Here is a 24,767-nt window from a genome sequence, read left to right as displayed (position 1 = left end):
CTTCAAAAAGAATAACCGGTATAAATAAACCTGTTTTGAATTTTACCTTGCAAAGTTATTCAGATAACTCAGTCCTTCTCAGAAAAGACCCTAGAGCTGAGGAAATAAAAACATCAAACAAAGTTTGAATAAAGATGAGACTCAAGGCTATTGTGCAAATGAAACCAGATGTTTACTGTCATTTAACATTCAGAGAGAATTATTTGCATAGTCTGAGAGGAAACACCAGGAGAGAAAATTTGCACCTGTATCTGACTGCAGAAGTCAGTTTTGGTAAATATATTCTAACGAGATAAACGCTCTCCAAACATCCAGGTGGGTGTGATTGGAGTGAAACGACAGGTGGAAATAGGGTCGTAGTTTGTCCATTGGCCTCCTTTCCCTTCTGATGTCTTCACAGAAAGGCGGGGCTGCAGCACAGGACTTATAAGAATATGAACAAAATTTTATCAGAAAGTATAAATGTTACTTCCATTCATGCATTCATAAACCCACAGCAGTGACGGCTGTGCCGTGCTCAACCTCTCAGAGATTACAATTACAGCCATTGAGTAGTCTTTGTAACAGGATTAATTTGAACCAATTGATTAGTCTAGACTGGCTCCAAAGCAGTCACTCTATTGGTATTTGGTGCTGTCTGATTCGACTCCCTTTCAACACGCAGCATGACAAAAGAAATAGCAAGATCTTATGTGATAATGTATTTTAATATAAATCATATTTTTCAATGTTTGTGGTGAAGGCTGTTGATCACAAGTGTCTTATGTTGCTACAAAAATGTGATGTGCTTATCTAATGTGGATGGTTCGTAGGGAGCTAAATAGCACATGAAGGCATAAGAACGGCATCAGTTTACAAAAACTATTTTTTATTTATATTTTTATATATAAGGACAGGAGTTCTCACTGAATTTCTCAAGACATTGACATTTTTGAAGTGATTTTTTTTCTACTGAATTTTTGAGGCGTAAAATTTTTTTACGTTGAACTTTTTTTGATATATTGATTCTTTTTTTTAACACTGAATTCATTTCAGCATGGACAAAAAAATAAAAAAAGTGAGGAAAACAATTCAGGTCTTGAAATTTGATGGTTTTTAAAATTGAAAACTTTCAGGATTAGAAATTGATATTCAATCCCCGATGGCACAGATATACTTCCATCGGGTTCCCAAACTTTTCAACCACCAGATATGGAAATACACCAATAGGCAAATCCAAAAAGAAGAACTTAAAATAATTGATATGAAAAAATCAGACCATCTGTGTTTGGATTTTCCTAAATTAATCTGCTGACACTGGTACTGTTATTATCCTTGATTCTTGACTTAGGCACACACACAAAGCTGAGCATTTTCAAAAACAAATATTCCCCCTTGTTCGTTTTTAAGAATCATTTTGTCCACATACACCGGGAAAACCTGCCAATAGGTGCGACTTGAAACATGCCCAACCCATAATGGGCATGCCAGCCAATCAGAATGAACCCCAGTCATTCAGCTGTGACGTTTGACAACCAAAAGCTCTGTTCCCTGGCGTCTACACAAAACCATGAAACCAGAGTTTTCCAAAATCTTCACTTTGGGTGATGAGTTTCAGTAAACATTGTTTTTAGTGACTTAAAGCTGCAGTTTTGTGTGGATGATAGGCATAAATTCAAATTTCCCAAATACCCTGCCACATACAGATAAAGCATTTTCTATGTGCATGTAAAATTTACCCCAGTTTTGTTAATAATTTTACAAAAACGGATGAAGTATACATTTATAAACACTAAATATTTTGGTTGCATTACTATTTTGAATATGTTTCTGGTGGTTTTATAAAAGTATTGATCCCCAAACAGGACTCCTCCAGACTGCACACGCTCTGTCATATCTGTGCATCAGTCTCTCTTAAATGTCTTCAGGCTGTGCTTACATTTTTCCTGAATCACAATTTAACATCACAGCAAGCTGTTTTTGATATTTTTTATCGTCACTCTGTTTTTTCTGCTGACTCTTAAATGTCTGGCTCAAACAAAAAGCTTTAGGGTTTTAGCTTGTCTTGCCTTCAGTGCTTGTGTCTCTGCATCTTTTATGTTTTATACGGTTACTGTGCTCCAGGGTGCTTTTATATTTACAAGCTGTGACGAATTGGCAAACTGACTTTCCCGTACAACTGTTAAGGCTAGACAACAAAGTCTCCCGTGCTGCTGTTAGAAGCCCTGTGTCATAGACTCTCGAATATGAGAGAAAAAAGTTCTTTCACTAGTTTTAACAAATGCTGAATAGACAACCAGTGATTATAAATGGATGCAGCCCTCTCTGCAAAGTTCTGTTGTAAGAGTTACAGCATGAATTATCCAGAACACTGTACACTGCTGATGTCGGGGTTTCTGTATGAACATTTTTCCAGGTCATCAGTCCTGACTGAGGCTACAAAGTTCACTTTCATTTAGAAAATCTTCATAATACATCACACAGTGTCATCTGTCTTTAAGACAAAAATACACCCGGCTACATTAGAGTAAAAGCAGTTTGTTTCAGTGACATTTTCAGGATTCACATGTGTTGCTCTCACCTAATTCTTTACATTACTTTTAATTAAAACATTTTTTTAGTTATTCGTCACCTTTATTGTTGTTGTTTTTTTTTTGAAGTTTAATCAAAGTCAGGAACTTTATACCTCTGTGTTTCCGTCCGAAAGTTTCCACTTATTCTTGAGAGATAAATTAATTAAAGCAAATTATCTGATGTTTCTAAGCAGGGTAATTTTTTCAGCTTTGGCTTTCTTGCTCTAAATATTTACTGTTTCAGGAAATGGAATAAAACAAAGTTTCATTAATGTGTTAGATAAAAAAAAATTGGTCAAGGCGTCAGATGAAGACTTGTAATATTTAATAGAAATTAACTTGATAATAATAATCTTTGACTACCAAATATTAGTCACAAATGTTGAAGGCTAGTTATCACATTTCAACAAATGTCTGCAATATGTGGCAGTTCTTTTTCCATTTTTTCCTCCAGTAAACACTTTATTTTTGTTCCTTTTTTACTCTTCGTGAATACCGCTAACTCTTACTAGCCTGGAGCTTCACCGAGTTGTTGATTTAATGGACACAAGGTAGTTTCATGAAGTTGCCAAGAAGCGTCATAAGCACATAGCATTACAGTCCTCACTGCCAACCATGGCTGGCTCCCAGTAATCTTGTTATTATTAGAACTAATTAAAGTAAAAGCTAATTTCCTTCTAAACTCGTTTTACAGAGTAAACGTGGCCACTGCTTTTATAGCGATAGTTCCAGCGAGTGTGTTAAAATGACATCTTACAGATGGCGGAGTTAAATTAGTTGGGACTAACAGGCGATGTTGTCACAAAGTGGTAGCCAAATGGAAACAAAGCCGGTCTTTCGTCCATCTGAGATGAAAACCTGGGGAAGCCGTGTCTCTGCAGGGACTAATATAACGCTAACATTGATTGTGTTTAAATATAATTTAAAAGTAAAATGTACACACAGGTTTCGTTCTTCTGTCCCCAAATTGACTCAAGATGTGGAAAACTGCTCTGTGTTTTCATTTTTAAGGATCTGCATGAAGTCATAATCATATTTGATTAAGAAGGGACCCAGAGCTAATTTGATTAGGTTATTTAGAGGAATACGGGCTCGGTAATAAACATTTATTATGATGAAAAAGTTTACTTTAATAAGCGGGAGAAGCCCAGAGGACATGCAAGCTTAATTGTTAGATGTTAAATTGCGTTGTTGCGATGTTGCCAAGATAATGGGCAAGGAAAGGCCCTCAAGTCAAGGCAATTAACCAAACAGTGGTTTGATTGTTGTTAAATTGATTAGAAAATGTTTAAGCACTTCTTTTTGAAAATTAGCTATTGTTTCATGCAGTTTTAGGCTGCTAGAGAATGCTGGGCTTAATGATACATGCCCTCTGAGTGAGAAATGGGAAAAGTTGTTCAGGTTACATATTTGCAGATTTGAACCTCATGAGCAGCTCAGTTACAGACGATAACCAGCAGAAAGTAACACCTGCAGACTGTAGGCTTCATGAATATGACGTGTTTGTAACGACAGGTTAGACAGCAAATGAAGCCTGCGCACAGAGAGCCTCATTGTCTTTTGTTCATGGTTTTATCTCCCAACTGTTGATCAGTCGCTGCAGTCAAAACTTGTGATAGATATTTGAGTGGAGTGTCTGCTCCTTATTGCTCTCAGCGACAGCTGATGAAGATGCACTGAGGGAGGTGTAGGTTAGAGCCAGTCTGTTTGCTCGCCGCAGCATCAGGAGCTTCCTGATTAGACGAGTGGAGATATCTGCGGCTGGAGGCAGGCTTTATGGCCATCACCACCCCACATCTCCTCACTCATTACTACTTCACAGCCTAGCGACACAGCATATGGCAGTGTTGCTACTGCTTCCCATTTGAGGTGTGTTTGAAATGGCTGTCCCTCGCCGAGCCACAAGCCTTTGGCAGAAGTCTGTCTCATTGTGTGTGAGATGAAGATAAACAACTGTTGTAAAGTGGAGCTGGGGTTTTAATTTGGTTTTGTGGGCTGTTGTAGCATTTTGTGGGGATGCTAAGGTTTGATTTGCAAGCCAGCTTGTGATAGAGAAGTTGAAAATTAGCTCGACTGGGTTTTGTTGAATGGTTTCGCCACTGTCACTTCAAGAGATGCTCTTAATAAAGATAAAAATTAACCTATTGTGTTTTAATTGCCAGGTGGATCCGTATTTTTTTAAATTGTATTATCTTTGGGGAGTTCGCAAGTCAACTAACCTGCATGTGTTGAAAAGGTGGTGATAACAAGTGTACTCATTATTCTCATAACTATGGTGTTGTTAATGTCCTGATACGTCTCATTCTATGTGTTTTTATTTGTTTTTTGCCTTTAAGTGTGTGTTCCTTGGATGTCAATTCTGAACATACACTTAAATTTACGTTAAAACATTATTATTTGAGATGGTCTTTCATTTCACATCCTACACATGTATAGTATCCAGGATATGCTCATAGCCTCATGGAAAACATGAAACAAGATTCTGCCAGCTACAAAATTTCTCCATTCAATGCTATATGAACTTCATTTTAAAGAAAGCCTTGACTGCTGCATACCCAGGAAACCTGTTTTCACATTGGATAGATATCACACTTACCATGTGGAAGTGACCACAAGGGACTAAGTGGGAGAAATCTTCTGATCTTCAAATAAGTGCAGAAGTAAGCTAGATACTGCCGGAATTAGTGTTCTGAAGCCATTTATTTACACAGAAGTTGAAATTTGGACAAGCTAATTTTAATACAGGTGGGGGAAAAAGAGTTAAAAAGGCCCAAAAGGCTATATCAAAATATCATCTTAGCTCATTGTAAACTACAAGAAACTAAAGCCCCGTTTCCACCAAGTGGTTCAGTTTGGTTTGTCTCAGCACAGCACACATTTTATAGTGTTTCCACTGACTTATCCCGAGAAGGATCCCCAAATAACTGAGATGAGCCGTCCCATTTTCTTGGACCCTTCTGTAGGGGTGCCAGGCTAAACCGACCTGATCCCAGAAGGTTGAGCTGCAACACTGCAGACCGTTGATTGGTCGAAAGAATCGTCACAGCGGCTGCATTTCTTCTCGCGGCACACAGCCTTCTCTGAAACAAAACTTAATTGCACTTTCTAACAGAGAGCCAGTGTTGCATTTTCGTTCTTTGTTGGATTTATTAGCAGGTGGTCCTCGAGTTACGAACAAAGTTCCGCGTAGGTCGGATTTTTACCCTAATTACCCCCTTAATCTCTAAATAACTATCCAAATACATGTATCATACTTCATATTCATAGGAAAACAGATCCTGCTTGGGTGAGGATATCAAGAAAATTACAGAGCATAAACACAGACAATCTACACTATGACACGACACGAGACAAAGCGGAAGATGCTGATGACCACGTTGCACTGTGTAGCTGTGTATTCATATGCGTCAAAAACGAGTACCCGGTGTAGTAGCTTACAAACAGAGAGGTATAAGTTCAAAACCTTCTCTTTTTTCGTTCGCACATACATTTATTTGCGCCGTAAAGCTGAAAGACGTAAGTCGAGGACCTCCTGTACATCAAAAAACACAAATTAATGGCCCAATTTTGTGAATTACTTACTGTCAGCAATGTTACACAGGCAGACTGACCTGAGGAACTACAGAGAAAACAGAGGTACAGAAGCTGCAAGAGCACAAAAGAGGTAATACTCAACGGACAGATTAATACGAATAAACAGGAAATAAAACGAACTCATTCAGATAATCAATGTAAGTAAATTTTAAATTCTCAAGTTAATGTTTCAAATCAGACTTAATATAGACTAAATTTTACCAAGCTCTGCTGTGCTATGAGATGTGATCTGTTATCTGTGCTTGTTTACAGCATGGTAGTAAGTAGTTTCATAACAACAGGTTTGATAAAGCCCTAGTAGTTATCATGTTTTAACAGGCAGAATAGGGACTCAGGTATACATAAAACACTGTTCAAGCAAAACAAAACAAGATAAAGCTTCTATATTTAATTCTTTAGGAGCAACTTTTTCCTTCACATTGGAAATATTGAGCAATCATCCTTCTCCCATTCGTAGTGGGATCAGTGTTAACATTTCTTAAAACTTCCAGCGTAATGTAGCCATCAAATTTTGCTTTGTGTTGTTTTTTATGGGAATGCATCCTTCAAGGCTTCATTCACTAGGACATGAGGTAAAACTGTGGCTTAGACATTTACAACAAAATTATATAATCTCTTATAGAAGAAAAAGTATTCTTAAATGTGACTTAATTTGGCTCTTTGGACGTAAATGAGGCCATATCCTGAGAAAACATGCTTTGAACATGCTTCAGGTGGGAACATACTGTTTTTCGGTGTTGTCATTTTTTTTTCTTTCGTTCGATCTTGTTTTTCACACTGTGCCCTCCCTCCAACAGAATATACACATAAAAACATTGGCTGATGATATGGTAAGGTGCTTGGTTTAATTTCGGTGTGTTTTACATCATCTCATGTTTTGTTATGGCTGCATGAGACTCAACTGAAATACGTGGATGGATCGAATTAAAAACAAATGCACAAACAGATTTTAGGGTCTGTGTAGCAGCACAAAGGGTATGCTCCAACCTTTCTCAATTATATGTCCTGGTAGTCCTGCAAAGTGTTGTTTTAAAAAATGATATCTCACGGTGCCATTATTCAGCACCCGAACCCTCTAAATTCTTCATAATGAGCAAAACGTAGCCCAAAGCATCCAGACTTCTGTAAGCAGTTCATAGATCATTTAGTTTGCAATTATCAGTAGCACTTACGATTAGATGTTTCTGCCTGGGGCTTTTTTAATACCCTTAGTTAACAAATAGCCCAACTTTGACACTGGAAGCTCATGCTGTATTAAAGTCATTTAAGATGTTGAATTTAATGTCAACATGCAGCCTTAGTTTCAGGGAAAATCCTTTTTTTTCAGTGCGTAGTATATTTGATCCATCCAGCAATATTTCAGCAAACTGACACTAGTGACATCATGTATGTCATCATTTCATGTTTGTCTTTCATTTCATTTATTTATTCATTCATCCCAGCATGTCCTCTCCATCCCATTTCACTAAATATGACTAACATAGACTCATTGCATGCACTTCATCTACTTTTTCTGCTTTCACTCTTAATTTTACGACATTCATCAGAAAGTCATCAGCTGATGAATATAACAAAGAAACTCACAGATGTTATCACAGATAGATATGGTGGTTATGGTGTGCTAAAGCTTTTCCTAACATAAAACAGGTATCGAAAAGTCTGAGACGGTAAGTACGTCACAAAGTGTGACATGTTTCTTTGAGTTGACTCGCACTGCAAACACTCAGATCTTACCAGATTTATTCTAGACTGAGATACGGCTTAGGTCTTGCCTCATGATGGCCATTGAGGTTTGAATTTCAATTATCACTTCACATTCTTACCTTGTTTTCCTGCTCTGTTAACTGCCTTGTCCTGTGATTAAAAGCATAAAGAATAAAAAAATAAATGAGTTAATAAATACGTCAACATCCTCTTGCAGATACATGTGGAGCTGGAGCCTCTCATGTCGTCATTGAAAATTATCGTCATAAAAAGCTGATATTGTGCAGAAAAGTTACTATGAATATAATTTTAGCAGTCTACATCGTAAAAAATTAAATTAAAGCATACTTTTGTTACCAACCTTTATTTGTCACCGCCCCACCTATCAGGTAAATATTACATATGTCAAGTTTATTGAGATATTATAACTGGAATTAGATGGATTCATCTGATAAGAACAGATCTCCTAGTAAAAAAAGAATTCCTTGATAAAAGTTGATTGTTAAAGGATAAGTATCCTGATTATTTTTTAATGATCATTTCATTGTGAGGATGCATTCATTTTAGCTTTAAATGGTTGGAGTAGGCTAGCTTAGGTTGTTGTTTGGCAGCAAGATAATGACATCAAGTTTGACCGTCAGTTACAAACACTCACATTTAACAGAGCATTAATGAAGTAAATCAGGATTAAAAAATTATCCTGCTTCCAATAACCATAATTTATACCAGAATGTCACATGAAGAAATACACAATACAAAACCAATAGGGGTGGGAGAAAAAATAAAAAAAATAAATATATCAGGATTTTTTGTTTGACAATATCAAAATCAGGATTCTTTGTCAAAAAATCCAGTGTTTGTTTATAAGCTGGATTGGGAAAAAGTTACCACTTTTCTCCAGCAGGGGGTGAAATGTTTCTCTCTGACTCACATGATGAGCATTTCATGGGAAAATATTGGGGCTCTTGATATAGTCTGTAGACATCATCATCACCATCATTTAACTTTTTCACATGGTCTGGTGTTAAAAAAGCAAATTAAATATCCCAAAAACGCAAATATTGAAGAATCGCAATTGAGACTGAATTGGCACTCCAAAAATCTAAGACATATAATGCTCACAGTTCAGTGTGTGCAACTATCACAACATCTTGTTCAGCCCAGTGACAGCAGCAGGAACAAAGCTGATTTTGTACCTCTCCATGCTGGAGAGGTGGTGATGATGCTAATGGTGGTCTGTGAATCTAACAGCCATGTTTGAACTGACATATCAGTGGCATGGACATGGAAACCACATCCTCCTTCAGAAAAAAATGATGTAAATAACCTTCATTCTTCACACTTAGAAGTGAAAAATTATGATGCAGGCAACATCATGGTCTGAACTCTTGCGCCCCATTGAGGAAAAAGTGTTTTCTTTTGCACCGCTGATTGAAATAGGATTGAATGCAGCAAAACTTGTCTCCACACTTTTTAGTCTGTAGAGCACAATAAGCATTACATCATCATCATCGTCATGGACCCACCTCTGAAACTTGACTACCCGCCTTGAAATACTGTGTTAGGCCACATCATACATGGATTAAATCATGTTTGGTCGCTTTGACAAGTTGGGTGTGGCTGGACAAGCAACAGACTTGCACCTCTCAACCAGTCAAAAACAGCAGCTCTTTTACACTTTATTCCACATTATACTACACTCAAGGAGACTTTCCCCTTTACATACATTCAAATGAGCAGGAAATCTTCAACCAACATCTTTGAGTGTTAAACAAATCACAACAAATGTCATTTTTCACCCTCTCTATCATGACAATATTTTAACATCTCGACCCTCTGTGTTTTCTTCCAGCGCGATCGTATTACCAGTTTTAGGAAAACAGGGATGAAGAAGGAAAAACCTCTCATCCAGCACCCGACAGATCCCCTCTCTACCCAGACTGAGCTGCCTGTTCCTCAGCCCCTCTTCGACGACCGCTCCATGAACCTCTCGGAAAAGGAGATCATTGACCTCTTCGAGAAGATGATGGTAAGCTTTGTATTTCTCTCTTGTTCTGTTTCCTTCAGCTTAAGGTCATCTGTAGCACTCCACAACAATTCTGCTTCTTTATTTAACAAAAAGTGCACAAAAATGGGAACAGAGCTGCTGTTGGAGACGAGAGGAGTGAAGAGGAGTTTTCAGAGTGGGAAAGTTTAAAAAGCATCTCTTTATTTCAGTGTCTTACTACCCACTGATCTCTGTACGTCACCCTTTTACTGCTGATGAGATTTTTTAGAGAACAAGGCTTTGTAAGGCATATAAAAAGGATGATAATGACATTACTGCTATTCAAAACTCCCCGAGTTTTATACCAGATCTTTATATTGTTTTTCCATTTGTGATATAATCTGTCCTAAAAGTCTCCCATCGAGCTATCACCATTTATGGTTTGTGTGACTAAGTAAACCAGTGAAACTTAACCAATGATAGTTAAAGCCTTAGATCTTTATGTGTTTACTCAAAACCAAGTGTGCAAATAAGCATGTACAACCACAGGCAGAGCTCTGGTGGCTTTTAATGATATCCCACATTTTTAGAGCTGTGAACACAAACAGCTGAACTTCTCTTTACATCCATCGGAAGAATTTTTAATATATCCTCTAAGTGCGACAGGTTAAAAATGTGAGTGCTGATGATCACAGGCTCTGGAGATAATAACCAGTGATGTGCTGTAAGTGCAGAACTTTTGATGAATCCTTGAAGCTTTGTAGACTTCTTGCTGTAATAGTTTTTATACTGAACACAGAAAACGATCATGTGTTTAATTTCCTTACACCTAAAGGATCATGATGTAATGTTTCATTTTTGGTGAGGGTACAATAAAACAGCAGCATAACATTATTTGTTAAGCTGATGTAGAAGAGAGTCTATAATCCCACAGTATTCGTGTTAAAGGTGAATACGTTCGGCCCGTGTGAATGGAGCTCCATCTGCGTATTCCCCCGGCCACTGTCGGAAGAACACCAAACTTTGAAATCCACTTCGCACTCATCTGTGGGGTCAAACCTCTGTCACAGTTGTGATTTTCTCCATTGAAATGCATTTTTGGCCTTATGTACTGCAGGATTGAAATCTAACAAAAAGCTTTCAGCCCATCTCTTTGAAGTGAAGAGCTGAATTACTCTGGCTTCATTGCATAGGTCGTGTGTACCATTGTGAGTAATGTCGGAGCGTGTGTGTGAGTGTGTGCGTGGTACCCTGCCTGCCTTTCCTTTTCTCTCATACAATGGTCTTTATTGCCAGGGCCAGAGAAATGCGACCGGTGCTCCTGGTTTTCATCAGGCTGGCGCTCAGTGTGTTTTTTTGCCTGGGTGCTCATCCCTGTCACTCAGTTCACCTCTCAATTACTATGTTTGTGCTCACAGCAGCGTGACATTAAACCCAGGCTTCAATTTGCTCGGTGACAGACGACACAGAAGGCATTTTTGCTGGTCTGACACTTGACAGGTCTTGACTCCCTGGCTTGGGAAGTGTAATTACAGTAATGAAATCAAAAAGAGAAGGTTTATTTACTTACGTGCTTTTGAAGCCACCACTAGTTGCTCACATGGCTTTCAAACTTCTTTTGCTTTGATTTAGCGAAAAAACCAATGATGGTTAGCTTCTTTATCTTCTCTTAAGTTGGTCTCTGTTTCGCCTTTTATGTCATAGACACATACATTGTGGTTGCTTTTCTTGTGATTACACCCTTCCTGTTATTGATTTGTTTTTATGGCGCTACATGCAACAGCTTTAGAAGTCCAGCCTGCTTCAAATGAAGCGATGACCCATGCCATATTATTGAGACCCCCTGCTGTGCATTAATGACTAGGAGAAAGTGGAAATATTTTCCCTTCTGCAAAGTGGTTTACACTGTGTCCCACAGTGCCTAAAAAGCACATAGCCTATTACTGAAAGGTCATCAAAGGGAGCAGGAAAATGTGGGGAGAATCACTCAACAGCCAGTTTGGAGGGAAACCAAATGAACTCTTTGCAGAGTTTTTGAAGCCAACCATTCAGAGCAGGAGTATATTCAGAAAACTACATGCAAAGTTAAAAGGCATAAAAACACATTTACATCAGAGCTGCTGTCAGAAGAGTGCAGCGTGTATCTACTGTCTGTGTGTCCGCTGTCATTAGATTTTCCTGAGGTTTGCACAGCAGGAAATCTTAACCCTCTCATCTGAATGCGCAGGAATACATCCGCAGATGGTATTTACATCTCACTAAGGAGGCTGATGTGCAGCAGAGGGAGACTTCAACCTAGAAGCACTTTCGCATACAAAATAAAATGAGCTAATCTAAAAAAAGAAGGGAACTTTGTGTCTGGCGTTTGCACATTTCAGAGCTTAAAGTCTTCTTAAAGTCATCTACCAGATTTGGCACAGCACTATCTCCAGAATTATTCTTATGCTTGTCCATTATGTAGATCTCCAGTATCCTTACTTAAAACTGATTATGTGTGTGTGTTTTTGAGGGCTGTGCAGGTTGCCTGAAGAGAAACAGGAGTGGTAAAAGAAGAATGTAACATTGCAGTGCAGCTGTGGCCAGTCTGAGGCTTTATGTGCCTCTCTCTGTGCTTTTGTCAGGATGAACACTCCTAGTAATAAGCTCCTATGTGATCCCTCAGCAGTTACACTCTGCACCAGGACATTAAAACCAGCCCACAGGAGAGTTACACTGTCTGCCGGTGTGTGTGAAAACACACTCACACACAGATCAGAACTTGAGGGTAGTGGACAAAATAATCGATTCGTCACAGCTGAATCAAAACTTTTTTTTTCTTCTACTTTTCTTAGATCCACTCTCCCCACTGCTTGCGTTTCACATCTATTTCAACCTCAGACATATTTGATTGTTCCATTTAATTGCTCATCTCTTTGATTGGAAGCCTGTGGATTTTGCTGTTTGTCTTGCAGCCACGTCACACCAAAAGTTTGCTAATTAACCCCAGCTTTTTGTTTCGTTTTAAATCCAGTGCTTCAACAAAGTCCCGTCCATGATGCTTGATTAGCCAAGTGTTGCTGAATGACTTCATGTGGCATCAGTGATACACGTGGTGTCTGATTAGAGAATTTTGAAAAAGTTTTCCAAACTGACACGAAGAGACTAATTTCTCAGCTATTTCACCATCGCTGATACCCGCTCAGTTTTCATCATTATTGTAGTCACACCAGCGGCGTAGTCGCAGATATCCTGGGACTCTTTTCATGTAGCCTGTGAGGATATATTAATAAAAGAGCATTAATCATTTTGGAGACTGATCGTTGAGGAGTAATTCCTCTTGTTTGCCCCCTGACAAGCACCCTGCAGGTCCCACTTCTCCTACCCCTCCCACAGCACACTCACCCCGCCACTTTTTGTCTCATTTATTGAATGCCAATTAAGCAGATAAATTAGCAGGGTTCAAAGATTAATTAAAAAACCTGCTGGTTTCCTTGGGTGAAAAAACTTGGCAATTGTGAAACTTTCCATCACATTTTCTCCCCACTCTCTCTGTCCCATAAAAGGAATGTTAATGGTTTTTTAGCTCCGAGGATATTTACCAGAGGAAATGTAGTCAAAGGAATGTAGGTCATGGTGCCCCTGGATGGGATTCCTGTCCATGCCTCGCTGACAAATGAAGCAAAGTTGTTGGAATTAGATTACCTGTGGACCGGTATTCAAAGCATTGTAGTACAGTGTTCTTATAGTGAAGGGACAAGCTTGATTTATTAGACAAATTTAGCAATAAATCAGATGGAGGGGAATGATTGGGAAATTTGAAAAGCTGAACCCATGGGTTCTCGTCCTCTCCAGCAGAGGGCAGCATGGCTCCACAACTTTCCAACTTCTCCCTCCTGAAACCCTGAGGAGGATGTTTTTTCTCTCTCTTCATTCGAGCCATCTCTTTGTGAGAGAGTGCTTCTGATAAACATCCCCCTCCATTCTAATCATCATGTCATTCCCTAGCTTTTAGTGCTCTGTCCGGCCTTCGCTCCATCCCACTGATGTGTCCCACATGAAAGACCTCTTTTGTGATGCAGAATTAAAGTGGCACAAAGATAATACTCCCAATAACACTCAGATACAGCCTATCCAGTCTATCTGATGTGATTGCATGGCCTCAATAGAAGCACTGTTTGATTTTGCTCTTACTTGGAGCTGGGATGTGCTGAGTTTTATTGCTTTAGCCTTGCTGCAATGGTTTCAAGGACTAATTATTGCTGCTATTATTTCCTGTTGCTGTACCTCGTGACTTTGACAAAGAAACTGAGATGGAAAAGAAATTTATTCAAATGCAGAAGGACAGGATCTGATTTGACGTGTTGATGATCAGGATGAACAGATCATTTTTGGTAACTCTGATATATTTCTGTCTCTAATAAAACTTTGTGGACTAAATAGCATGTTGGCGGTGAAAGTTTTAGCTTTTAAATCACATTTCTTGTGTCATTACACATGTACTACAGCTTAATTAAGAAATCAGAAGTTTCTTCCCTAACATGTGATTATTCTTTCTAAATGTAAATCAAAGCTGTGCTGGTTGTCTACATTCACTTCCCCCTCTCTCTGTATTCAGGAGGACATGAACCTGAATGAGGACAAGAAAGCCCCTCTGCGTGGAAAAGACCTCAGCACCAAGCGTGAGATGGTGGTCCAGTACATCTCAGCCACAGCCAAATCTGTAAGTGAGATCGCAAACCTAAGTGCTCTTCCTTTCTCCCCAGACTGAAGAGTGTGTACTGTATAATTGTAGTGGATGAGCTGAAGTATAATGACACTCCACACGACTCTTCAGAATGATTTTTACCTGATCCTCTGCTTTCACGGCTTGCTTTGTCATTCGTTCTTGCACACTCTCACTTTTCTCACACTCCACTTTTCATGCTTGAGCCCCACACCCTTGATTGCAATTACGATTCATGTTTTTCCATTTTATTTCCTTCTAATCAGCAATTCTAGGAATTGAGTTGATGTCACTTACTCACTCAATGCCAGGTGGATGGTCATGTGCTTTTGTGCTTTTTGTTGGTGGTCTGGTTGTGGACTTGCATGTGAGTTTCTTTTGTCCTGAATGGTGGTGCCTTGTGATATATTTTTGTACTTTGGGTATAAAAACCAAATCCAGTCTGCCTTTTTGACGTAACCACAGACTGAGAGGAAAGAAAAAGACAATTTTAAAAATGTTTATTTCTATCTTGGGGTTTTGAACTATTGGAATCAAGCATCTTAAACACCAGGAAGATTGCCCTTGTGTATGCACAACATGATTAGAAAATTAATTCAGTTGCAGGCATAAAAGTAAGAAAATCTGGAGCTGATCCATAATTTTAGAGGAATTCTTCACTGCTTTTTTTAAGTTATGCCCACCCTCGTGAGGAGAAATTCACATCAGTGGCACTGAAGTACAGAAAGTGATTTCTGCCCCCGTCGCTCCCCGAACCTGGTAGCTCTCTCTTGACATCATCATTTATTACCTTCCTCATTGTTATGGTAATTAACTGGCATTATTGATAATGATGATTATCCGAGATGATTGAATTCCTCACAGGGCCCATTATGCTTTGTGAGCACTGATATTTTATTCAAATGAACAACGTAATCTGCGTAGTCAAAGGACAGAGGACTAAATGTGATGTCTGTCAGCACCCTGCTATCACATTTAATAGGACTGAAGGAGGGGGAAGGTTGGGTGTCAGGGATGATGTATCTGTGCAGACACAGATTCATGCAAGTGCTCATGCAGTTACACTAGAGTACCTTTACTTGCACAGACTCTGTCAAACACTGAAAATAAATGAGTGCCCTACAACTAGGTTGGATTTAATAGCACAGCCTGCACTCATGTATGATTCTGATGATATTCTGACACTGCTCTAAAATCTCTGCAGTTTGAGGTGCTTTGCTATGTGTGCTTTTGGGCCCTTTTTAGAATCATTTAAGCAATAAAAAATAAGATTCCCAAGGCAAACACATTCTATAAAACATTTTAGAATTTAAGGACAAAGTAGTTGAAGCACTGGTGGGCTCTGTTTGAAGCTAATGCAGACACTCTTTGGATGCTTTGGTATTGCTATGCTTAATTCCTCTTGTAAGGAGGTTGCTGCGTTAGTAAAAAGTAAACTCAGTCAAAAAATGAAAAGTGCAGCTCCCCTTCAAAAAGCACTTCAAGGTAGACTGTAGTTTTTTGTAGATGCCTTCAATGAAAATATCAAATTTTCTTTTATATCACCACCATTTACCGACCTCCGAGGGTCATCCCTTCCTCTTTCTTCTTCTTCCTTTATTCCTTTCATTTCATTAAGTATCACTTTTTAATTTTACGCCAACATACTCTTGAAGAATAATCCTCCCACTCAACTGATCGTATACTTCAACAGAGGTGTGCAAAACATGGTTGATGACGCTGATGGAGACCTGAGAAGCTTTTTAAAGTAGAAACATTTTTTAATTTTAAAGTATTTTGCCAGGTAAAAGAAAATACTTTGAGTTCCACACATAACTGCAGCGTGTTTTGATGTGTCTGTTGAAGGACAGTACGAAAATAATGAGAATAATGCTGAAAAAAATGGTGTCAAAGTTTCAGTCATTTTCAAATTTAAATAAAACCAACAGCCTTAAACTTCAATTTTATGGAGTCTCCATCAGTGGATTTCCAAATAAATAGTTTGAGTTATGTTTGGATAAAAACTTCAGTGCACACAAAACCAATGGAATTTGTTTTTGGAAAAAATACATCTTTGATGAGATGAAGTTGATAAACTTTTTGCCTCCTGATGTACTAAAGGATAGAAATTGGAACATTTAGCAAAGAGATGAGAGCAGCCCACTTCAAAGTTTGTGAGTGTTGAAAAACGTGGCCTGAATTGAGACTATGTTTGCTCTGCAATGTCTAGAATTTTATGTTAAAATTAAATTAGCCAGGTAGGGATAGGAATCTAAAACTGATTCCTGTTGAAAATCAATTAGAAATGTTTCAATCAATCAATATCGTTAGCCAATTCTTTATATTGTGCTGGAGCCGCCGGGCCTTACATCGACTAGTCTGCTACAGCTATCTTAGCTTAGCAGTTAGAAAACGTTTCCCAAGAAAAATCTGATTCAGGATTTTCAGTTTGAAGTTTTACTGAAGAACTGACTTCATAAAGAAATGTACATTACTCTCTCAGGAGATTTAAAATCAGCACATTCAAAATGGTATAAACCACCTTATTTACCAAAATAACAAAATAGCACAAGCTTGAAGCCAACGGATATAGGAAACTGTATTGATATGCTAGCAGTTAGCATACATCAGTATAACTTCAGCTTTAGAATAGAATTTCAACTTCCATCACAGAAACATATCACATCAACTCTTTACAAAAAATACTGAGAATTTCAAATGTCAAAAGCTAACAGGCAATTGACAGGCTCATGGCTGACTTCATAACTACGTAAAGGTTCCAAACAACTTAAACCATTGCTACAACCAGTTTGAGACACTAGATGGCCTACTTGAAATATTAATATATTACAACACAGTACATCAACGTCACACTGTGTGCAATTTTTACCTGCTTCTGTATAATTATACCGAGAAATATCCAGACTCAGGGACCAATTACATTTTATTCACTTACAGTATAAACTCAATTTAATGTTTTTGACACAGAAAACCTGTAAAGCTACTTTTTGTACCAAGGAAATTCACAACAGGAATTGATAAGGGAATCGATAAAGAATCAGATCGATAAGCAGAATCGATAAGGGCGTTGGTATTTACAAAATCTTAGGAATTCCCATCCCTATAGCCAGATGGCTCTGAGTTTTAACCAAGAAAGCTACCCTTATCAATTTTTGATATCAGAGTCAATCTTGACATCAGGTTAAGGCTTTGCCCTTTTTGACACAGATGCACAGTTCTGTTTTTGTTGAAGAATCCCACTACTAAACTGTATTCATTTTCTCTAAGGGGTGAATATTGAGGAGCTGCTTTTGGTTGCCGATGGGTATGCATTGGGTGATTAAATGAGACTATGTTGCTTTGTAAATATAAATGTTGATGAATGTAGGGGTCTGGATGTCTTTACTTCTGTGCTGCCTTCAGTTTCAATGTAAAATGTTTCCTGGGACTGCAGTTTTGGGGCTCTGGAAGGGCGACACACACATACTTCTCAATCTCATATCTGTTATTCAACCAGATTGTATTATACAGTTTATATGGAACACTTGTCAAAATAGTCATATTTGATGTCAGCTTTGGAAGGCTGTTTTAAATGTATATTCAATTGCTGCAATGGAAACACAATTTCATTTTAGTGCAATTACAGTTTGACAGCTTTCTTTCTTAAGGCTGGCTAATGAAGATTGTCTGAATCACTGTGTTCTGATAGAGTGAAAAAATTACCACAGTTCCTTGGCCTTTCCCCAGGCTGGCTTTATTTGGGCAAGAAAGCATATTTTTTCTGTTCAAACTTTATAAATGAAACCACCTTGACATACAGGAGTTCAGCTCCTACACAATGCACATCTTACCGTTTGTTTCATTTATGTACATTCAGAAACCCCAGAGACTTTTTCTGTTTCTACCTGGCTTTAAAAGATCCCTGAGAGCAGAAAAAGCTGATAATTAATTTGTTTACTCTTATGAAACATGTCTGTCAAGGAAGGTCAAAGCTGTCTTTTCATTGGAGAATAGTACATTGGCAATGTTTATTTGAATACGAACAATTTCAATGGACTCTGGCTTTGCTTTTGCAAGAGTGTGTCTGTGGACGTCCTTGACCATCAGCTTTGCATGAACATGTGCCTTTCTGTCTCACCTCATTCCTTGAACCTTCCTTTTTCTTTTAATATTTGCCAACATCATGAAATAATTTCCAAACTTCTTCTTTTAACACAACACAATGACCTTTTTATGTATCAGAGGTAGAGTCTGCCCACTGAAGTGTTTTTTTATTTTGTTCGTGCTTTGTCTCTTATGTAGGATGGATGTGATGGTAGGATCTTGTAAGGGGGATTGTCAAATGTCAACGTTTGATGCACAATTCATAATTTTTTCTTTTTGGCTGATATGATCAACAATGTCACACCTTTTTCTTTTAATGGGATCATACATTTACTTATATTATAAATGCTTCTTATCAATCTAATTAATGCCGGTTAATGCAAAATTACAGAAGCTCTTTACCAACACCGGTACCTATAATGGCTTTCTCTAGCAGTGTAGCCCCAGTTTTAGCCAATATCTGTTATTGTGTATGGTACCGAATGGTATGGTAGGGATAGGTACCGATTTACCATTCTGTCTGTAGTATCGAGTACCGATTCACTTAAAATTAAAAGGTATTATGTTATAAATAAAGTTACCTAAACACACCCTTGGGATTGTGAAGGAGTGGAAGAGTAGGTGGTTTACCATGCTGGACATGAGCACAGCATTGCAAGGTTATATATTGAATACTAAATTTGTCAAGTTAAAAACTTTGAGACTTTCTTATCGAACAAATTAATGTTTTTTACCACATTAATACACAAAAGTACCTAAGTTTGGTACCATTGAGTATTAATACTGATTGCCATGCACCGGGCATCAGTACCATATCGTTTTAAATATGAAAGGTACCCGTCCAATATTCAACAAATGACTAAGTCATCTGATTCCTGCCTGGTAAACTTAACTCTGTCAATAAGAAATGAAGAAAAGAATGTCAGCAACAATTTTTTACAACAAACATTACTTATACAGTTGTTCGGACTGGCTTTGAGAGACAAATGCTGCCTTAAATGTTATTTGCCAAATTGGACATGATTACTCCAACAAACTTATGTCTAACCCACAAACCTGCAAAAGTAGAGTTGAGATTGTAACCTCGAACACCACCTGTCAGTCAAATCAGCTGCACCCCTAATTCTCTTCAATTATGCAAAACTATTAGCCATAATATAATCAAAACAGACAAGCAATGAAAAATTCATCCCTTGAAACTAGAACGTTTTTTGGACCAGACTGTAAAACATGTGTGGTCTAGGATTTTTTGATTTGGCTTTCAATGGTGTTTCATCTGCTTTATTGCAAACCTTATGAAGTTCTATTGTGACCCTTCCCCAAATTTGTTAAAAATAGGAATTATAAATACAGACTGATTTGACTTAAGGTGAGAAAACACCCAAAACAGTCCGAACTGAGCACATTTTACTTTATATGATTGAATTCAGGAGCACAGAGTCTGCAGTTAAAGGTCAGATTAGTCTATTTTGTTGATGTTCACATGCCTATGCTGGCTACACAGTGCTCAGATCAATTGATTAAAGTGACAAATCTTACAGCTTTATCTCCATGTTTTAGATCATACATCGCCAAAGCAGGCTGCAGTATCAGATGTCATCTGTCTACTGTTCTGGTTTATATATTTTAGTATTGCAGCAGTAGCTATAAAAAGGAGCTACAGCCTTGGCTAGTGACTAGTGGCTGATTTACTTCTAAGACATGGCATATGGCCATCATTTAAGCACTAAAAATGTTAATACTTCAGTGAAACTATCAGTAATTCTTGTGTCAACCAGTGAGGATGTCAAAGTTTAACTGTTAAGTCTGTAAAACAAATTTATACTTTTTAGCATCCCCAAGGTTCTTTTTTGGCTAATACACTTAACATTTCGGACTGGAATCAGTGTCTTTTTGGAAGTTTGGTGTTAAAATATAATTTTCACAGAAGGGCTACTTAATCTTTTAAATTACTTCAACAACTTTTGGTAAAGGTTTCAACTTTAAGAAGTTCTGTACAGGTAAGAAAAAGGTGTTACATTGTTTTAAAGGCATAAATTTGTTGGTAAAACCAGACTTGTCCCCCTCAAGCTCCTCCCAGACCGTCATCACTGCACACTCAAGATAGTGTCTGTTACTTTGGTCAAGCTCCTCAAAAACCAGTCCCAAAAGCAGAAATCACCGTTGTAAACATCAACATCTGTGGAAAAAGCCTAAGCTCTGAGTTAAGTCATTGTGACTCATTTCAAGGTGTCTGGTCTGAAGTTTTCAGATGAAATACTCCTCCAGTGTTTGACGATGACACGCTGCATCCACTGGAGTGCAAAGAGAAATGCGAATACACCGTAAGATTAGAAAGTAGTATGTGTGTGATCAGGTGGCGGCACACGTAAAACAGACTTTATGGCTGTCATAAAGTCTTGGTGGAGGGATGGAGAGAGGAAATCAAGCATCAAATGGCCACAGACTTGGAGAGTTTGAAAGTGACAATAAAAGAAATGGAAAGGGAGATTAGAAGAGTAGAAAGGAGAAGGTGGGGGCAGGAGTTAGTGAGAACAGCGGGGAAACAAAGAGGTACGAGACATGAAGCACAGTGAGTCCTGTAACTTTGTGCAATCAAAATGCATTTCCCCGAAAACATGTTGCAGAGAAACAAGAGCTCAGCCACAGTATAGAATTCATTTACTCGGCTGACAGACACCCTCCTACTGTGAAACAAGCCCCACAGTTGCAGTAATAAAAACACTTCTGCTGCCTGCCACTATTGACAGATAACAAGGTTAAACTCCAAGAACGGTGCTGACTGCATGTGCTCAAGGTAGCTCCGCCACACAAAGTTGACACCTGAAGCCCAACGATAATGGCAGCTGATTGATATCATCCCAGGCGAGGGAGACCTTCTACAGCCACACAGCTTTGTCCACACAGCCACTGCTCCTTTTCCTGTGGCAGTCAGTCATCTACAAAGAATATCATATTTCCCTTGTGAGTCATTTAAGAAATCCCTCACCTGGAATACATGACGTTTGCAGTCGTTGCTTACTTCCACAGTTGTTGCTGTAAACATAGTTGATTTCTGTGCATTTGCTTTCACTACAAATTGAGAATTAGAGCTGGCTCACAGACACTGTGTTCAGTATGTGACCTTAATTTAAGGTCTCTTGTTAGTGTTTGAAGTATTGGTCATAAAGTGTGTTCTGTAATTGTGTATAGGATGTTTGTTTTTCCACCTAAGTTACGCTAATGCCACAACTTGTAATGGAGAGGATTCTCTGGCCTACTAATGATTGTGCTGTTTGTGTCTTTTTGCACATTAACCTTCTCCGCTGATCGCTGCATGCAGATAACTGGGAGCAAAGTTGCGGTAAGTATACCCATTACTTATTTGGCTTCTGTATTTTGTTCCTCCTGTGTATCTTTCTTCATACACACGCACACACACACACACACACGAAACCCAGACACAAATTTGTCTTTTACTTGGAAGGACGACTAGAAGCACGTGCCAAACTGTGTGAGTGAGGCCGTTTTTATAGCTTGGATTTTTATTTTCAGCCTTTACATTGCTAATGGACTGTAATTTGGAAAGGCTATAAATTGCTAACACAATCCCTGCATGTAAATGCTAGCACTTTCAAATGAGGGATTTTTACATTATGCAGCCTGAAAATGAACTGGGAGGCCTTTTTGTTGGTTTATTCTGTTCCTCTCTCAAGACAGATTGCAGTATAACACCTATTAGCATTTAAATATAATAGCAACCACGAGCGACAGCTTTTACAAAAAGTACTTATCATCTGCAATGTGAACTGTTTATCAGAACATGTTGCATCTAAATGGTTTTAACTGTGTTTATTCAGCCTCTCAGCAACAACACATACTGAGAATATCGCTTAATAAGGTTATTAGCAAACACATTTATGCACTCATTCAAAAAAAATGCTGTAAATACTAACAATGGAGCTGGTGAACCGGGTAAAAGGATATCAAGTCTTTCTGTTTTCTTTGAGGATACACATTGGACCATGATTAAGAGGAAGCTTTCATGGGTACATGATTGAATTTGCCCACATGACTGTTCTCCACAGATGCTCATTCTTGTTGTTTGATTTCACCTCATTCCAGAAATTCAGATATGCATTAAAGGTTGTTTTTATGCATTATGCCAATCCCTTACTTTATTTTCTCTTAGATCCCATAAGAGTCAGCCTGTTCCTTTTTTGAGATTAGGTATTTTTCGAGGTAAAGAAGCCTTATGCTGTTATTGGTTGAGCAGGTGCTGAATTGCCACTCTAAATGGTGTTCTGTTGCCTTTTGAGAGCTGTGTAAGGATTAAGAGAACTGTAAAGCTTAACAGGAGCGCAAGCAAGGTAAAGCATCACAGTGTGACATGGCCTCTGCTCTGCCTGTGCTCTCAGACAAACCTCGCTCTTTGAGGCATTTTTCACAGACGTTTTGTATCGATTGAGTTTCTCTCCTTCTTTGTCAAACTGTTCTTTTGTGCCTGGGTATTTCTATGGGAAGAGTGGGCTTTTTTCGTCTTGGCCTGTGCAGACGTGGATGGAGTAGCTCTCGATCGGGAGCACTGGCCACATTGTGTTCAGTAAATGGAATATGACAGAATTACCCCAGCTTGTATTAGGACCACTCATGCGAGATGTGGAGGCCTACTTTCAGAAGTTCTGCAAACCACATGAAAAGATGCCCCAGACCTTGGTTATCAGGAAGTTTCTTCAAGCTCAAGAGCATGCTAAAACATTTGACCCGACCTTCGTAACATCCTCAGCACCAGCCTACAGTTATAGTAAACATAGTAAAAGCAAGCACCCACCGAAAGGGGAAAGAACAGAGCATTTAGCCTGGTTATCCAGTCAGAGGCAGCAGTTAGCTCTCTGCTTTGCTGGCACTCTCCCATTTTCACGCTGTCAGAGGGATGGAGCGCTCTCAGATGTGTTGGAAGCAGAGTGTTGGTTAGGATTGTCTATAGGGAACACGCTGCTGTAACTCCTCTGTCTCAGGCATGAAATCGTTTTGGCATTTCCCACTCTCACAGTATAGGATGAGTTGGGAATAGAAGACTGTGTGAATTGGCTCTAATCCAGTCTGACCAGCGTGTAAGTGTGCGACACAGCTAAGCCCTATATGCTCTTCCTTCCTCCTTAAGTAAGATTGAGGGGAAAATGAGCTGAACACACACCTGGGTAACAGCGGGCCTTCAGGTAGACAGGCACAGTCCAGTTGGGATCAGATACCTCTTCGTTCTCTGACATTCCTCTGGTGTAATATCATCAGTCTCTGTGAAGATTGGCCTGATTTACGTCACAAGTCAGTGGCCACGTCGACAATCCATCACTGAGTACTGCAGTGTTACTGTGAAAGTAGACCTCCATCTCTAGTGCACTGCCATTGACAGGCTGTGCAGCCCAAAGGAAAACACAGCTGAGACTACCAGAGCGAGGGCACACACGAGTGAGAAAGAAAGATGTACGCCAATCAACTGTAATCTCCAGACCCAAGGAAGGTGATCAATATCTGTATGACTGGACAGATGACTGCATATTTCCATGGTAACATGCTGGTCAGCTCCAAGGTGTCAGACCGGGATGGTTAGCGTGTTTGTGTAAACAAGTTTATCTCTGTTTATGTTTGTCAGGGAGAGTATCTCACCAAACAACTCAGACAAGGCTGCTTTTGCTGAACTTTGGATGAACTAGCTTCATACAAGTTTAGTTTCCAGAATTATGAAGTCTTTTAATTCCAAAGATTAAAAAGGTGTAAGGTTTTGTGGGGGTTGATGCATCCAGTTTTAAAACCACACTGATCAATTCAGGGTTCAACTTTGAAACGCGGCTGTAATCATTAAAAAAAAAAACATTAATGAGATATCTCCTGAAATCTATCATCCGTGTGTCATTGAATGTAGCTTACAACAATTACAAGGCCGTTCATTTTCGCAGCTGAACTGAAGTGAAAGGGCCCTGTGTGCTTCTATATTTTACATTTCAAATTAAAAGATGCTTTTGAGTGGTTTACAAGCAAAGCATTTGGACAAACCTTGAACATTGAATGTTTTTCTCATTATCAAGTTAAGATGAAAAATTTTATTTACCTGCTATCAGTGCAAGGTATTTGTGTTCTCTATATTTTCTTTTTGCTGTTCAGTTTT

The 24,767-nt window shown here is 38.7% G+C and overlaps 1 protein-coding gene across 8 annotated transcripts in view; it reads left to right on the top strand.

Moving 5' to 3' along the window:
• The window catches only part of diaph2 (diaphanous-related formin 2), a 483,641-nt gene that overhangs the window by 12,415 nt on the left and 446,459 nt on the right, over positions 1-24,767 (top strand). For 7 of the 8 annotated variants that reach the window (XM_074674142.1, XM_074674143.1, XM_074674136.1 and 4 more), the window contains 4 exons: positions 6,944-6,976; positions 9,703-9,879; positions 14,432-14,536; positions 21,945-21,965. In XM_074674142.1, the coding sequence (XP_074530243.1) occupies positions 6,944-6,976; positions 9,703-9,879; positions 14,432-14,536; positions 21,945-21,965 (336 nt within the window). The remainder of the gene's footprint in view (positions 1-6,943; positions 6,977-9,702; positions 9,880-14,431; positions 14,537-21,944; positions 21,966-24,767) is intronic. The other variant, XM_074674141.1, reaches the window with a different exon arrangement.

This window comes from Halichoeres trimaculatus, unplaced genomic scaffold (genome assembly GCF_033239565.1).
Source record: "Halichoeres trimaculatus isolate MK-OKI-2021-1 unplaced genomic scaffold, fHalTri1.1 fHalTri1_scaffold_7, whole genome shotgun sequence".
NCBI lineage: Eukaryota > Metazoa > Chordata > Actinopteri > Labriformes > Labridae > Halichoeres > Halichoeres trimaculatus.
Note: the sequence above shows the minus strand (reverse complement) of the source record. Positions and strands in the feature narration are given on the sequence as shown.